A 17,993-nucleotide genomic window follows, 5' to 3' on the forward strand; every position below is an offset into this window, starting at 1 on the left:
TAGTTTAATAACCAGTCAACTTTTTTTAAATGAGCTAAAATGTTGAAGAGACATTCATAAAAGAAGATATAATGACAGCAACTAAGCATGTGAAAAGATCATTACCATTAGCCATTAGGGAAATGCAAATTCATATCACAACAGAATACAAATACACATCTATGTAAATGGTCTTAAAAAAAATGACAACACCAAGTGCTGACAAGAATGTGGAGCAACTGGCTGATATGAATTCCTGGTAGGAATAAGAATGGTATAGCCACTCTGGAAAACAATTTGGTGGTGTCTTACAGAGTTATACATACACTGACCATACACATAGCTGTGCTACTCCTGGGTATTTACCTTAAAGAGTCAAAAAGTTATGTTCACACAAAAATCTATGTATAGGACTTCCCTGGCAGGCCAGTGGTTAAGACTCTGCTTCCAACTCAGGGCATGTGGGTTCAATCCCTGGTTGGGGATGTAGGATTCCACATGCCACACAGTGCAGCAAAAAAAAAAAGCAAAAATCTATGTATACCAAAAAACTACACACAGTTGCAAAAAACTAGAAAAGACCCAAATATTCTTCAGGAGACAAACAAACTCTGGTACATCTATACAATGGAATATCATTTAGTAGAAAAAGGAACAAACTGGATGAGCCAACATGAATGAGTCTCAAAGGCATTACGCCCAGTGAAAGAAGCCAGTCTCAAGTTACAGCTTATATGATTCCATGCATATGACATTCCGATAAAAGGCAAAGCTATAGGGAGGAAGAACAAATCAGTGCTTGCCAGGTGTTAGGGATGGTGAGAAGATTTGACTACAAGTGGGTAGGACAAGGAAATTTTTTGAGATGATGGACCTAGTTTGTATTCTGATTGTGGTGATAGTTACTTGAATATACTGTACATGTTATAAATATGTGTATATGTCTATAACATTATATGTGTTCCAACTCAAAATACTGTATTTTAAAAATGTACTATATGGAAATCTAAAAAAACCAAAAAATTCTGTCATCAGTAAACAAACTTCAATGAATAAAAAGCCATGTTGCCATGTCTCCTTTCTTATTGTTTCATCATGGTACTTCTAGTTTAATTTTTAACATTATATTTGTCTAATACTGAACATGTTTCCAAGGAAGCTCCCCGAGAGTGGGAAGTTTGTCTGATGTTCTCATTTCATTCACCTAGCAGAGTGCCTGTCACACAGCAGTAGCTCAAACATATTTCTTAACTGAATAAATGTTTCATGAAATGACACACCCCCAAAAACATTATTACATGACTTAAAGTTTATATGTTATTTAGCACTCTTCAAGGTTATCACCTCAAACTTCACTATTTTTTAATAAATTAAAACTGATCTGAAGAATAACTATTTTACAAATGGCTATCACATTAATAAATTTAAATGAATTTCAGGGGGAAAAATCCACACTTTTAATGACTCTTAGCATTTAATTTGCAGAGCTACTTCTAACACACACATACTGCTGGGTGCACAGACCAGGGTTCTAAGAGTTCCTGAACTTTCTTAAAAAGGCTTTATTATTTTTTCTTTAGTTCTAATTCATTAATGAATAAAATAAACCTCAAATAAACACCACTTACAACTAATCTATGCATGAATTTTCCTGAACAGATTAGATCTTGCAACTAGTTAGATTAGGTTTCACACCTAATTTACTTTGTCCAAAATTAACTTTCGTTTTTGGAGACAAAAACAAAAGATTATCAGAGAAAGTACTAATACATGCTACACCGCAGATAAACCCTATGAAAATATTACGCTAAGTGAAAGAAACTAGTCATAAAGAACCACATATTACACAATTCCATTTATATGAAATGTCCATAATACGTAAATCTATGGACACAGAAAGCAGATTAGTGGTTAGCTGAGGGGTGGGGAGCAGTGGAAGAATTATGAAGGTAGCAGGTAAACTGTGTGGGGCTTTTTTGGGGGAGTGGGTAATGAAAATGTTCCAAAATTTATTGTGATGATGGGTGCACAACTCTTTGAATATTCTAAAAACCACCGAATTGTTCACTTTATAAGGTGAATCACATGGTTTATGAATTATATCTCAACAAAGCTATCAAAAATTATCAGGGAATATATTTGGGACAAATCTATAAAATCTATAAATATCTGCAAGATAAGAAACTTTATTATCATCATTAAACAGTTAATACTAATACTGTGGTGTACTTTAAGAGGTAATTGGAAGTATATATTTAAATGTATACTGATATGATCATTTCCTCGAAAGTTTTATCATTACATGGAAAAGGTGGCAATCTAAAGTTATATGTGTTATTATACAGTATATAAAATAAGATTTTAATTTACAGCTATGAAAATCCAATGATATTTAATTACATTATGCCACATGATACTAAATTCTAGTAATCTAAAAGACATCCAGCCTTTCCAAAAAATTACATGGTTTGAGTGTCAAAAATTAACTCTAAATGAAGAAATAGTTAAGTAGAAAGAGGCTAATTATGGCGGTCTAACTCCTTTTTGTTTAAAAAAAAAAAGTGTTCTTTCTTTGCCAAGCTGAATATAATAGCCTGTGAATTATAAGATCAAGGAAGCAAACTGTATGTTTTCTAAAATATGAGTATCCTTCATCAAGTTTTATACTTAGGGCAGCTAAAAGAACTATGTGGAGGGATCAGCATTAAGCCCAAAGGACAGGCAGTGCACAGCAAGAAAGAAAGCAATTCCCTCATGCCTTTTGCAGGTCACTACCAAGGACCATGTTAGCAGATCCACACCAGACCCTTAACAGGCACTTCTGCTGCTACCAGTAATTAGCTTGGACAGCTCTGGCTCTAAGAGTAGCAGCAAGGCTACACCATAATGAGCTCAGCTGGGATTAGCAGGACAGGGCAGGGAACCAAGAGAGCTCAGGCATTCTGCATTGCGTATGTATCTAGGAGATCAAACAAGGATGGCTGGCTAGGTTATCCCCTCTCCACCTCATTCCAAAAATGAACCACGGCAGTGTCTAAAATACAGGCTAATGAAGAGCGACACCTCCAACAGATGAGAGCCACATTAATTAACACAATCCCTAGATCATATTATACAGTTTCGGCTAGAGCTAGCAAATGTGCAACTTGTTATTGCATTATACATATATATATATTTAAAAAGCTAATCTTTTTTTTCCTTTCCTTTTACTGGCAAACCAGATTATTTCATTTTCCAAATTTTATAAGGAATTTCTCTCATGGCCTTTCAGACAGAAAATTTCTCTCAAATGTTTATCTAAGTACACATTGTTAAAAAAGAAACTCACTTTTGAATCATTAGCTCCTCGTTCTCCCTTTTGAAATAGGCCAGTTCATTCCATACAGCATCAGAATCTTCTTGTCGAAGTTGTTGGGGATCTGCTCTCTTTATATTCCTGATTTCCACCCTATTTTTAAAAGGAAATTTCTTTCTTACTTAACACATTCAAAGTACAATAAAAATTCATTTATACATTCCTTAAAATTTAAAAATATCTATTGACCAAATTTCTAATTCAAGTTCACTATGGAATGAATTTGCTAAAACCTAAGTATGTAGAAATTAAAATCCTAGATCATGATTTCCTAAAAAGCTAAACTGCTACTATGGAAAGCAAACTTTTAAACAGACGTGATAGTCTCAGGTCTATTTCTCTCATTCATTCTACTAGTAATAAAACATACATTGCAGAAATGTCACAGTTTTTAAAAAAGGACTACAAGCAATCAACACATCTACAATTTGCTGCCAACCAGTCTGAATGTGGTTTACGTGCTCTATCTTAAACCAAGCAGTTATCAGTGAATAGGAGAATATCAGACAGTTAGCAAGTAGTCTTCACACTTCCAGAGACTACTAAAAAGTTAGGTAAGCAGAGGCTAAATCCAAGACAAATAGATTTATCATTGCTTTACTGACAAGCGAAATGAAACACTTTCTGTTCTTCAAAGGAAAAATTAGATGTGACAATTATCTACAAAACATGCCAAATGCCCTTTATGTTTTCATTTTCTGTACATAAAACAAACTCTTCATTTTTATTTTGTAAAAGTGCTGTACTGGCCAATTTAGAAGCTATTTCTCTATAGAACAGACCAATGTGTATCATCAACATTGCCCTAAAGGATCTATCTCAGAAGATGAGAGGGTAGTAGATTTTCTGTACTCATTCAGTCCTTTGCCCTCTGTTGATACTGTTAACAGGGGAGCCACTTACGACTAACCAAGATCTGAACACCTGTTCAGAGCAATTGAACTGAGACCGCCAATTCATTCAGATAAGCTGCAGAACAAACTGATGGATAGTAAAGATGTTCAAATTGCATACTAGGTTGAAGTAGTTTTAAGATAGTTAACAATTATGTGTGAAATTCATATTTCTCATGTCTTTCAAATAAAACTTAAATACTTTTTGAGTTATATACACTGTAACACCAGTATTTTATTTATTTAAAGTAGTTTTTCAATCATGTGGATATAAACTATTTTTGCTTTAAGTTATATACTTTTATTAAGTTACCCTATAGTTATTAAAATATATATACAATAATTCATAATCAACTATGCTAATGATTTCTCCAAATGATAGGAAAATCTATAGTTATTGTTAACATAGTTCTATTTTCATTTATGTTCTCTATTTAAAAATTCTCAATAAAGATCTGACTACCAAATAATTTCTTTAAAATCAAACAAAAGCCATTAAAGCACCTATATGATGCTACTCCATTCCATTTAATATTTAGGGAAATGCCTTTATGAGCTATGTAACTCACATGCCACTGCCTTCTTCCCACTGTTTTAATTGCTCTTTTACTGCTCTGTAGTTGGTCTGTAACATCTGTAGCCTTTCCTTGCGTTTTTCATGGGCATCTCTCAGCTCATCGTTTTCTTGGCTCTGTAGGATGCAAAAAAGCAAGTATACAAGTTTGAAGAGAGTATTAGTATAATGTTACAAATAAAAGGCTATCAATCTAAATATAAAATTTTAAAAAATAGTATGTAAATATGAATTAACTTGTAATACTTATTTAAGCAGAAGAAACACAGTTCCTAAAGTCACAGAATAGGTTTGCTTGATAAATTCGAGGCACTCACTGCATTTTCAAAATCACTTAAATAACCTCAAAATTTTGGCATGAAATTAGTTTCATTCCTTTCCCTTTTGTTAATTAGTATACCTACACATATTTATGAAGTAATCTTACATATTTAAATTTTTTTTCTTTTCCAGGATTTGGCCAGACATAAACTGTGACTATTTTGTTGGTTATAAGTGCACATATAATTAGTGTAAGGACACTAATCATAGTAAGACCAGTTCTTTAATCTACAGATTCATAATTAGTTTTTTATAATGCACAAAGATTACACAGGAGGAAGAAAATTGGTTTGGACCTATGTTAAAAGTGGCATAGTTTAACATTTTGGGTTTAAACATAAGGAACTAGGGCAAACAATTATAGTTAATGACTTCTAAATATTTTGGAAATCACATGCATAAATCTTCATTTTTTCAACATAACCACAAAATGAACTTATAAAGGCCAAAGTTTCAGTCCTCGGGGGATGTTTTTACATTACTTATGAACTGTGTTTCTCAAAGTAAAGTAAGTAATGTGTTGAGTTTTTTTACCATTGATAATTTCAAAATTTGTTTTTTAAACTTTTTTTTCATTTTCTGTATGAAATAACTTGTATACTTATTCAGTGCAGGTAACCAGTACTCTCTAATACTACAGTGAGGTGAGAGGAGCAGTCACCTGGCAGCCAGAAAGCTATGAATTCCAATCTTGGCTTTTTCTCCTGGTAGCTGCATAATCTTAAGAACACTATTTAAATTAATTCAATTTCTTTTACTATAGAATATGGAAAAGAACACAAATTTATATTACGGCAACTAAACTACATTAACTAACATATAGGTAAATCCCCTGGCACTGTGCTTGCCCAATAGAGGCACAAAACAAAACGGAGCTTTTCACTCTGTCCTCTTCCCAAGTATGAACATTGATGCCCTTATCATTTCGAAGCCAAGGTTTTCTGTTTCACTGACTATCTGTCTCTCATTCCAAATTGACATATCTACTTAAATTCAACGTCTCAATTTCTCCATTTTCAAAATAAAGCTATTTATATCTCTTCTCCTAAGACATAAAGAGTGATATAACTTTGACCTTGAGTTTCCCATGCTGTTAGTAAACAATCTGACCTCTCTGACCAATATACTTTCCATTCTTACCTATGTGAAATAAATAAATAATTTCAATTAGCCAGAGAAGAATGATAATTAATAATGCTATTTTCTCATAAATGAACAAAAATTAAATATGTTTATTAGGATTCTTTATGAACTAATAAAACTTTGGAATTTAAACATGATATATTATAAATTTATTAATAAAGTAATTTAATTATAAGAAATTTACAGATATTAGACAATATTCATGTCAAACATAATTTTGAAATAAACTTATAAACTGAGTACTTTGTTAGATAGTTCCAAAAATAGTGTTCTGTAATTATTCTTCATTGAATCAAGGTCCTTCCCCATAAACTCTTATTTTACAATGAATTTCTTAAAAATTTTTATACACAAATCCAGTGTTTTGGAATTGTTAAGTCTGTGCTAGAATCCCCAGAAACTCTGAGTAAACAGAACCTAAAAGATTGACTAAGAGATAAATATTAATAGAATAGGATATTTAAACTTTTTTCTATTACCTTTCACAATAATTCTATGTTGAATTAATGGAACAAGCTGAGTTTCTTATTGAGAGTACTGTCATTATTTTAGCATTTTTCAGTACTGCCTCAGCTACTACTATTAATCACTAAATTTATATCCAATGTTTTCCCTAATTCTTAAATACAAATCAGCTATACTATGCTAATAAACCAAATATTAAGACTCAATAAAAATTTCCTGAGTCCTACATGTCAATCACAATGTGCCAGGCTCTGTACTAGACACACTGGTTACTCAAAGCACCTGATGTGGCCACTTCTGATTCCTAAAATTTTAGCATAATATATTCAAAATCAGTAAATAGTTTTGGTTTTCCTATAGTAATTGGAAATAAGTGACTCCTTCCATTAAGTAGTGATTATGAAAAATAGTTTTATAGATAAGCTTTCTGCTTTAATTTTAAATGCTTCATAATTTATTATACCTAACACTAGAATGTTCACATAATTCTTATAATTCTTAAAAATTATTGTATACATTCTTTTTATTCTTATAAATTTTTATAAAATACAACTCATAAAATTCTTAAAATCCAAACTATTAAAAAATCCAAACTGAATATTATTTGGTAAATTGATTTGATAGACAACTTAAAGTAATAATTATTTTTAAATGCAGTTTCATCCATAGATTTTTTTGCTTTGAGAAAACTTATCAAATTGTGAGACATGGGTTAAACTGGTCCTAGAGACTATTGTTCCTTTGGCCTATTTCAGAAATAGACAGTAAAATTTTATAAAAATGTAAATATAAGATAGATTATATATAGCTCAAAGAAAAATGTTTTTCCCAATTTAACAGCAAGAACAGATGCTGGCTGAAATCATCAGTCAAAAGTTGGATATCTAAAATAAATATTCAAAAAGGATAATCAAAATATTTTTTATATTATTCTAACAAATTCAAGTAAACTGTAGCTTGGATTATGATTCTTTAAGTCCCATCTGACTTACAACAGCCTAAGTCTAAACAATAGTACATCATTTGGGAAATATTATCCTCAAAGATCTCACAACAAAGTCAAGTACAAGACTGAAAAATACATTTAATATCACTAACTACTACATTTTCCTATGAGGACACATCGAAAAATATCCCATGAGCAGTCACTGAATTAGGACCATTTATTAGATCATTCAATAAAATATTTACAGAGTAACTTCTATGTATTTTGCAACTAAACTAAACTAGAGGCTTTAACTTCTGTGTACAAACAAATCTCAATGACTAAAATAACAGAAAATAGTAAAGTTTTATCAACTGACTTTCCTCAAAGATGTTTATAATTCTACTTTTGAGTTGATAAAAACAAACGATTTTTGATCAAATCATCTAATTTGCTCAAAGGCTTATTAACAGGCATAAGGCAACCTAGAACATGAACATATTAATAAAACAGTGGCTCAATCTTCAGAGTACAATAGCAAGGTTTTTTAAGTTAAAAAAAAATTTATAAAATACCAAGGATTCCATGGATGTTTAATTTCAGCAGAATGTATGAACTTCATGAATATTAGAGCATTGAAAAATAAAAGACATATAAACTATATTCAAAGGACATATTGACGTTATTAAATGGCATAGAAAAGTACAAAAAGAATTAAGTTGCCAAATGCATGAAAGTCAGTAAAGCAGAGATTTATGGCACTAGTAATCTCAAGGAGAGTAAGAATTTCATAAAGCTCTGATGTATTGGTTTTCAAATTATATTTTATTCACTGCACCCACAAAGTCAGGATTTGGAAATGTGTGGGATTTTTATAATAACAGCCTTCATCTCTTCTATCACTATTGGCTCTACAATTACAACATTGGTTGCCCATCTTGAAAACAGGTACAACTACCACAAAAGAGAGCTTAGTAAGACAATGCTTTAATATTTATACAATTATATATTATTATATAGTATTAGAATAATATGCATGAACAGTATGTCAATGTATTAAAGTTTATATACATATATACCATAGGCTCCTGAAACTTCTTTGTCCCTCCTTTCCTCCCTTCAAACCACCTTGGTGATTAACTTGGGACCCTAAAGCTACCTACTATGCCATGGAGCATGTCTTTTGTCTTTAGTGTTTCCAACAGTATCTTCCATGGAACATCAGTCTTTGAGGAAATATTAATAGGCATAATCAAGTAAACCTGGGAAATAATGTATCTCTACCTTCCTACAGATTCACAATGCACACTGATATGTTAAAGGATCACAAAAATAGAAAGCTGTTAATCCACTGCTTACATATTTAAGCAAAAAACACTTTGCTATGTTCCCATTAGCTTCTGGCAGAGCAGTATTCAAAAGAATACCAACATGGGAAAGACCATGAAAAAAATTCAATGTGTATCAGTGGGGAATGGTCTTCAAAAGGAGCTCCATGACCCCAATGTATTTTAAAAACCATAAGAAACTGTTGTGGGTTGACTCTCTCCCCAAAAGATATGTTGGAGTGCTAACCCCCACTACCTCAGAATGTGATTTTGTTTAGAGACAGGATCTTTACAGAGGTAAGCAAGTTAAAATGAGATAGGGCGGATCCTAATCCAATATGACTGGTCTTCATAAAAAGGAGAAACTTAGACACAGAGAGAGACATGAATGGAGAGAAGGTGATGTGAAGACACAGGAGAAGGCCATTTATAAGCCAGGTGAAACCTGAAACTACCAGGAGCCAGAGAGAGGAATGGAACAGATTTTCCCACGCAGACTTCAGAAGGAACCAACCCTGTTGACACCTTGATTTTGGACTTTTCTAGCATCCAGAACTTTGAGAAAATACATTTTTGTTCTTTTAAGCCAGCCAGTTCATGGTAGCTCTTCACAGCAGCCCTAGGAAACTAACACAAACATATCACTAATTCCTGTCTTATCTTATACTCACATGTACTTGGGTAGTGGCAATAGCATTAATATTACCGCCTAACAATCGAGAAGAAAGAAATAGGTCTTCTGTCTTCACTAAATATGAGTTATACTTACTAAAGTCAGGTTGTAAATTAAAAAATGCCTTGGGCCCAACTACTCTCCCTGGAGTTGCTCTACTAAATATGTTTTGTTTACCCATTCCTTTTGTTTTGATTATAGTGCCTTTTTCACTCAGCGATTTGCTCCTTTAAAATGAGAAATCCTTTCCTATCAAATGACAAAATGCAAAGAAAAAAATTTACTCCCATTTTTTCCCTTATCTTGCAAATCTGTGAAAGAAAACAAACATTTGAAATTCATGATTATCATCAATTAACTTGAAATACGAATACAGAAAAAATATAAATGAAAAAGAAGTTGTGTGAAAAATAATTTCACTATAAAAAAATACTTGAGGCCTCATCCAAGAGAGCTGTTGTTAGAAAAAAGGAATGAGGAAATAAATTAGTATAATGTTTCTGAGACTCCTTGAAATAAGAAATTTAAGAGGTGGAAAAGAATGGATCTAAAAATGTCTGAATTGCTCTACTCCTTCCTGCCAAAAACAAGGAACTAAAAAAAACTCACAGACTTTTGAGGGCAAATGAGTGGAGGTCCTCTACTACTGAATGGGACATATGATGGTTAATTTTTATGTTAACTTGACTGCGCAAATACTTAGTTGCTATTTCTGGGTATATCTGTGAGGGTGTTTCTGTATGAAATTAACATTTTAATCAATAGACTAAATAAATCAGATTGCCCTCTGCAATCTGATGGGCTGCGTCCAATCCACTGAAGGCCTGAACAGAATAAAAAGCCAACTAAGAAAGGATTCTTTCTTTCTTTCTGCCTGTCTTTCAGCTGGGACACTGATCTCCTGCTTTCAGACTCAGACTGGGACTGGAACTTACATCATTAGCTCTCCTGGTTCTCAGGCCTTTGGGCTCAGACTGGAACTATACCATTAGCTCTCCAGCTTGATGACTACAGATCTTGGACACCTCAGACTCCATAATCATGTGATCATACAAGCCAATTCTCCTTAGAGTAAGTCAATCTTTCTCTCCCTCCCTCCCTCTTTCTTTCTGTCTATATACACACACACACACACACACACACACACACACACATACACAGACACACTCACATACACACGTATTTCAGAATAATGATATCTCATTAGGGAAGACTAAAGGATTATATCTTATTGCTTCTATTTCTCAGGAGAACTCAGATTAATAGAGAACAGAAGTAGAACCCTTGATATGTAAATTTCAAGTTATGCAAAAGAAGGATGATGGCGTCCTAAACATGCCCACGATATCCTGCGTGTACCTCCACGTTTACATTAATATACTAGATTCTAACTACTCACTCGGCATCACTTTTTTTCTCCTGTAATACAGTTGACTAGCACAATTCTTGGCTAATTGTACTAGCCGATAAGTTACAAATGAGTAAACAAATGAGCAAATAACTGCAGGTGTATAAATTTCAAGTAGGCCAAATGCTACTAACAAGCTGAGGTCATCTGATCATTTTATTTTGGGGAGAAACAACAGATGGTAATTTTCATAGTTTAACTGAATAAATATAAATTAAAACAATCTTTGGTGAAAAGGCAGAAAAAACCTACTAAATGTAGCTTTTTTAATATATTATTTTCTAATTTTTATATATTTATTTATTTTGGCTGTGTTGGGTCTCTGCTCTGTGCACAGGCTTTCTCTAGTTGTGGCGAGCAGGGGCTACTTTTCGTTGCTGTGCACTGGCTTCTCATTGCGGTGGCTTCTCTTGTGGAACACGGGCTCTGGGCACATGGGCTTCAGTAGTTGCAGCACGTAGGCTCAGTAGTTGTGGGCTAACAGGCTCTAGAGCACAGGCTCAGCAGTTGTGGTGCACAGGCTTAGCTGCTCCGCAGCATGTGGGATCTTCCCGGACCAGGGCTCGAACCCGTATTCCCTGCATTGGCAGGCAGATTCTTAACCACTGCACCACCAGAGAAGTCCCCTAATTGTAGCTTATGGTTAACTATACCTCTAAAATATATTTTGCTCTAGAGCAAAAATAATGTAAATCAAAACATTTTCCCTCTAAGAATAATCTATATGACAAAGAATCTAAACTTTAAATATTTGGATTCTAATCATAAGTAAATTAGGCTTGTCATAGAATATTATAAAACTATTTGAGATTCAGTTAAATGGCTAAATATCAAATAGTGTTGAGCTTCCAGTAGTTGTGAATGAAGTTTAGCCATATTAAATTCATAGAAAAAAATTAAAGCCCTCAATATAGTCACATAAAGTTGGTTCAATACACACAATCAACTTCTTCTGAGAAAGATAATTCACAAAGTATGAGTTGGAAAGTATAAACTCTTAAAGATAGAACAACAAATGTATACACTTCTTAAAGACTGGTAGAACATGGATTCAAAGGTCATGCATTTTGAGACAAATTCAGTTGGAACGGAAAAAATAACATTTATTTGCTTCGACTATATAATTTTTCTGTAAAGGACAATTTTAAGTGGTCTGAATTAGGTTAGCATAGTTGTTAACTCATATTTCTTTGTGTATGTTTATCATATATAAAGAACCACAGGAAATTTCTCTTTCCATTTGCTGCAGTTCTGTTTTTTGGTCTCTGAGAAATTATAAGAAATTTATTCCAATATTGAGTCAAAATATTCCCTAATAATTTTACAGTAATGAATAAATATTTAGTTTTCAAGTAGCAAAATTTTTTATTACTTTATGATCCTCAGAAATCTTAAGAACTAGACTAACCAATTTACACACTTAAAAAAAAACGTAGTTAAATTCAGGAAAGATAAATGATAAGCAGTAATTTGTGAAATGAATGTTTACTTTGGTATATCCTTACCTAAGCAAGGTTATTACTAAAGAAAGGATTTAATGTTCACCTTTAGTTGTAGTGCCTTCTCTAAGTTTTCAATCTTTCTTTCAGCTTTTCTCAGCTTCTTTAGCTCCTCTGAGTCTGCGAAAGAGCTCTTCGGGGACAAAGACCTTGAACGTTTCACAGGTGGTTCCTCGAGAATAAAACAAGGACATGGTTGAACTAGTTGGAACACTGGATTATGAAAGACATGCAAAATTAAAGAACAAGTAATTTTGAATACTAATAATGAATTATAAAAAAAAATCCTGCATGGAATACCAGAGAAATAACAAGCGGAATTACCACAGTGCTACCACTAAAGGTTTCTCTGTGACTCGTTAATGAGAATATTCATTTACATTTACATTGTTTCTTTCAGAATAATGATGTCCCATTAGGGAAGACTAAAGGGTTATAGACTCAGAAATGCAAGAAACCTCATTACAAAGGAGGGGATAGAGGCTGGTCTAATTGCTCTACAAGGGTCCAAGGTTACACTTGATAGGACAACCAGAAACAAGAGGGAAAGGATTTTTTTCCCTTTGAAATAGTTTAACACACTGTGAAGTTGAAGGAACAATATGCTTGAGGAATATAAATACAACAGACAGTAGATCTTATACCATAATGACCATATGGTCATTAACTATAATGTGGCTAACTAGAGACAAGAATGTGTGTTTATATTATGTACAGCTTCATATACCAATCTGGAGATGGAATATGTGAAAGCAACTATTAAGCTGGGCAACATATTGCTCATACTTACTGCATGTCCTTATGAAAAAGAAAGAAAATTCTATTCAAAATACTCTCATTTTCTTGACTTTTGTTAAAAGCCATGAAACATCAAAGCAGTACATTTTTAAAGTTCAGCAATACAGCATACAACCAAATCAGGCCCTACAATATCTCTCAATTTTAGGAATGTTTTCTTTCATTTAAATAAAGCTCAGTGCTATGATACTACTCCAAAAGGGCAAGAAACATATAATGCAGTTATGTTTAAATAAAAACATACATACGTACATACATACATACATACATACACACATAAAGCTCGTTCGTCTGAAAATTACTAATAATATTAGAGAGAGTAAATAAGAATGCCACAGAGACATGGGTCTCATTTTAATTACTTCCTTTATTAAGATAGTTTGTCCTGCTCATAGGAAAAAAATGAAAAGAATGGAAAACAAGTATCTTGAAAACATGATTTTCTACTTTTAAAAATATTTTCTATTGTTGAAGTAACAAGTGTGAGAAATATACCTCTAAATCTCCTTACTTTTAGGAAAAGTTTAATTCAATTTATATAGAAATAATATATTTACAATGTGATATTCTGAAATTTTTATATTAGTCAATATTCATAGAATCTTTCACAATATAACAAGAATATGCAATAAATACTACAAAAAGGGAAAGCTGAGACATTAATAAATCTGAAAATATGTAACTGCACATATTAATGTTAAATTCCATTTTTAGTTTATATTCCATATGGGCAGTATTTTAAATATCACATCCGAATGAAACAGAAACATTAAGATATATTTTTCTTCTAATTAAAATTAGAAAATTGAGTTAAGGACTAATACCACATTAAAATTTCTACTTAGATTATAATTTATCTATAGATTAGATAGATGAGGGATACGTATTAAAACTTTTTAATACAAGAATGTTAATTTACTGCCAAAGAGGTATATCACTACTAATATATTTAATTAATTAAATTAGGACTATATTATTCAGTCTTCAAAAAGGGAAACTTGCTACTCCCAACTATGATTTTATAAAACATTTGACATATATTTTTAAAATATATATAAGCTTTTTAAAAGCTTCCATAACTATAAGCAGAGAAATAAATTCTGCTGTTTGTTTTTTAACTTCATCACTTGCCTTGCCAGCCTCATCCTGACAAATTCACAAGATGACAAATGTCCCTACCTTATGCTTCCCTTCAGTACTTGTCAAGATGCTCTTCTCTGAGGAACCCTTGTTGGTAGATCTGTTCTCTGACAGTTTTTCATTTGCTATTTTCAGTTTCTCCTGTAAATACTCTATTTCAGACTTCTGTGAGACCATAAAGGTTTCTAAGCTCGATAAAGATGGCTGTTGAGAAACCTATTTAAAAAAGTATGTTTGTATCTTACATTATTTACACATTCATGCAAATATTTATGTTATTACATTATATAAATCATAAGTATTCCAAGAAAGAACATTTCATTTCAAAAATAAACTGTAAACCTGCATTAGCTAAGCTTCTATTATCCTTACAGAATGGCATTTTTCAATAAAAGAACCAAGAATTTGTATAAATATTTTCATGAGTAACACTGTTGTACAGATCTTCAGGAGAAAAAATTTAAAGCATGGATGCATTATATACACAACTCATCTATAAAATTAATAATTTCAAATTAATGATTATATACATAGGTATTTCCTCAGTAAATGCTCCATGCAATATCACTGAATATAAACCTAAGAAAAGGAAACCAACAGCACTATAAGTCTAATTAGCTTTTAATGTATTATAATTTAATAATAACAACTCAAAGAACTCTGATACTTTTTAAAGTCAAAAGAGTTCACAATATTCTCCTTTGAAATTTCTTCCCACGTCAGATAAGCTGTTAATGGTAAGCACCACATTTTAACAACAGAAATCATGGGAGAATTAAGTTTGTAGGAAACCTATTCATGAAAACTAGCATGCCACAAAATTGTACCACCATCTTGACTGAATATACTTGAGACCATTAAAATCCATGCATATACACTATTTCAAATTAACCACTCCATTTACAAAACAAACACACACACTAGGTCATAGTGAAACAAAGTTTTTGTTGATTTCCAGGAAAGAAAAGTCAAATCTTATGATTCTAATATTATCAACATGGATCCAGTAGCCCTGAAAATAGTTTCATTTAAAATGTGGAGAGCCCCATCCTTCCTAAATGATATTCCTAAGGATTATAAGAAAAATATGTATATTTAAGTTTTCTGAACTAACAATGAGAAATCCTATCTTTTTTTGGTTTTGACTACTTTTTTCTTTTTTTTAGGGGATAGGCAAATTTTTCCTAATTTTAACCTGTAATTTTTATAAAGAGAAGGATCATCTTATTACACTATCATCATACTATTACACTTTCCCCATATATGTCACCTGATTTGTTTCCTAACCTTTACTCTATCACAGTAGTAAATATGTTCCTCGGAATGTTGTTTATATTGTACTGTTACCATACTTACAATAATAAATACTGATGCTATTAGCTTGCATTGAACATCAAATTAAAATATCGTAAGCACTTTTCTTTGAAACTCTAAAGGAGTCTGACCTATTCTTTTCTCCTCCTTTTAACCACTGTACAGGTTTTATTTATTCTTTCCTCCTCTTTTGTAAACAAATTTATGATGCATATAACTATTTCCTTTGATTGGCTGCCAATCTGAACAATTTACAAAGGCACGTACTCTTGTTCTGGTTTTGTGAAATAAAATTGTAAAGAATATATTAGCATCTCATCATTTACCAAAGAAAATTTAAATAAATTGTTCAAATTCAAACAAAAATTTAGATAAATAGGAAAAACATAACTTTTGGTTACTGGCATATCCAATAAGCAATCCTGTGCTCTTTAATAAATGAGTTTTCTAAGCCATCATTGTGTTATAATGCAATAGATAAGAATATAAAAACATGAATATTTGATCAAGAAGCTGCAATTATAAATAATTAAAATATTTATGAAGATATTAAAAAGGCTCCAACAGTGGACACTGCTACTATAAGAATAAAAGACTTCTTATTTAGGCAGCACTCCTTTAAAATTCATCAGTAAACAATAACAGAACTTCAAAATTAAAATATTATTAAAGTAGTGATTAACTCCAACATACATAGGAGCCATAACATAAAGAAATAAGTAAAATTAGTTGTGTTTAATTTGTTTTTAAATTACAGCTTTAGACGTCATTCAACAGAGACACTTTGCATATATACTGAACATATAGATATATACTTTACTTCTACAAGGAAACTTATGCACTCTCCTAGTTTTTCAGAAATGTAGTATTCCCTCTGTCTCTTGTCTTTTATCACTTTTGCTAGATACATGCCCATGAAGTATTTCACATTTCTCTTAATATGACCACTTTTAAAAGTATAAGTAAAATGAAATATCAAATCACAGTCACCCTCATTTTGAGGGAATAAGGAGGGTATTTGTGGTAGTAGCTATTCAGCTCCACCCAGTTGCTTTCATAGAAGAATATGGCCCACGACTGCCAGATCTAGTGATTTTTCAAAAGAATGGAGGAATTCAAATTTCTAATAATCTAGAAATCTAATTTTAAAGTGCTGGCCAGACTCAGTTTATGACTCTTGTATTATGAGAACATGGTGGTGGGAGTATAAACTGCCACATATTTCCTAGGGAATATTTGAAATATGAATCAAAGAACATAAAAATATATCAAGCCTTTGACTTTGTTCTAAACACGCTGAGGGTTGGCACAGAAAGATATTCATGATAAACTGTTAAGTGAGGAAAGCACAGGTTACAGAAGAGTATAGCATACCGTATAGAAACAGACTTCACCAAATCCTGAAATTAACAGCATTATTTCTGAGTGGAGGTATTATATGTGAATTTTCTTTATACATACATTTCCTTAATTTTTTTACAATGAACATATCACTAAATAGTTTTAAAATGTAATTTTTTTCTGCAAATAAAAGGGATAAAAAGTTCAATATAAAAATTTCAGTACAGATGGGGAAATATAAATGAACGTCTCTGTAATATTAACTCTCAGAATTCACTAACGACAAGTTTGGGATATATTTCCCATACTTTGAAGAGAAAAGCAAAACCATTTTAATACTGACCTTTAATGATTTTTTTTATTACTAGCTTTATTTTTTTATAACAGCTTTATATTTACAGCAAAACTGGGCAGATATTATAGAGTTCTCTAACACCTCCTACCTCCACCTGCCCAGTTTCTCCTATTATTAACAACTAAAATTAATACAGTACATTTGTTAAAATTAATGAACCAATTTTCAGACATTATTTTTAACTGATGTCCCTAGTTTATTCAAATTTCCATAGTTTTTACCTAATGTCCTCTTCTGTTCCAGGATCCCATCCATAATACCACACTACATTTAGCGGTCATGTCAGCAACTCTTGGCTGGGACAGTTTCTCAGACTTTTCTTAACTTTGATGACACTGACAGTTTCACGGAGTACTATTCAGATATATTATAGGATAGCCCTCTACAGGAATTTGTCTACGTTTTCATCATTATTAGACTGGGGTTATGAATTTGGGGGAGGAAGATCACAGAAGTCATCATTTGATATCAAAGGTACACAC

General features: G+C 32.1%; 1 protein-coding gene across 3 annotated transcripts in view; it reads right to left on the minus strand.

The window, feature by feature from the left end:
- CNTLN (centlein) overlaps positions 1 to 17,993 on the minus strand; it is a 324,043-nt gene that overhangs the window by 144,636 nt on the left and 161,414 nt on the right. For all 3 annotated transcript variants that reach the window (XM_057720972.1, XM_057720971.1, XM_057720970.1), the window contains 4 exons: positions 14,541 to 14,717; positions 12,610 to 12,735; positions 4,797 to 4,918; positions 3,308 to 3,427 (listed from right to left, as the gene is read on the minus strand). In XM_057720972.1, coding sequence (XP_057576955.1) covers positions 3,308 to 3,427; positions 4,797 to 4,918; positions 12,610 to 12,735; positions 14,541 to 14,717 — 545 coding nt within the window. The remainder of the gene's footprint in view (positions 1 to 3,307; positions 3,428 to 4,796; positions 4,919 to 12,609; positions 12,736 to 14,540; positions 14,718 to 17,993) is intronic.

This window comes from Hippopotamus amphibius, chromosome 2 (genome assembly GCF_030028045.1).
Source record: "Hippopotamus amphibius kiboko isolate mHipAmp2 chromosome 2, mHipAmp2.hap2, whole genome shotgun sequence".
Taxonomy (NCBI): Eukaryota; Metazoa; Chordata; class Mammalia; order Artiodactyla; family Hippopotamidae; genus Hippopotamus; species Hippopotamus amphibius.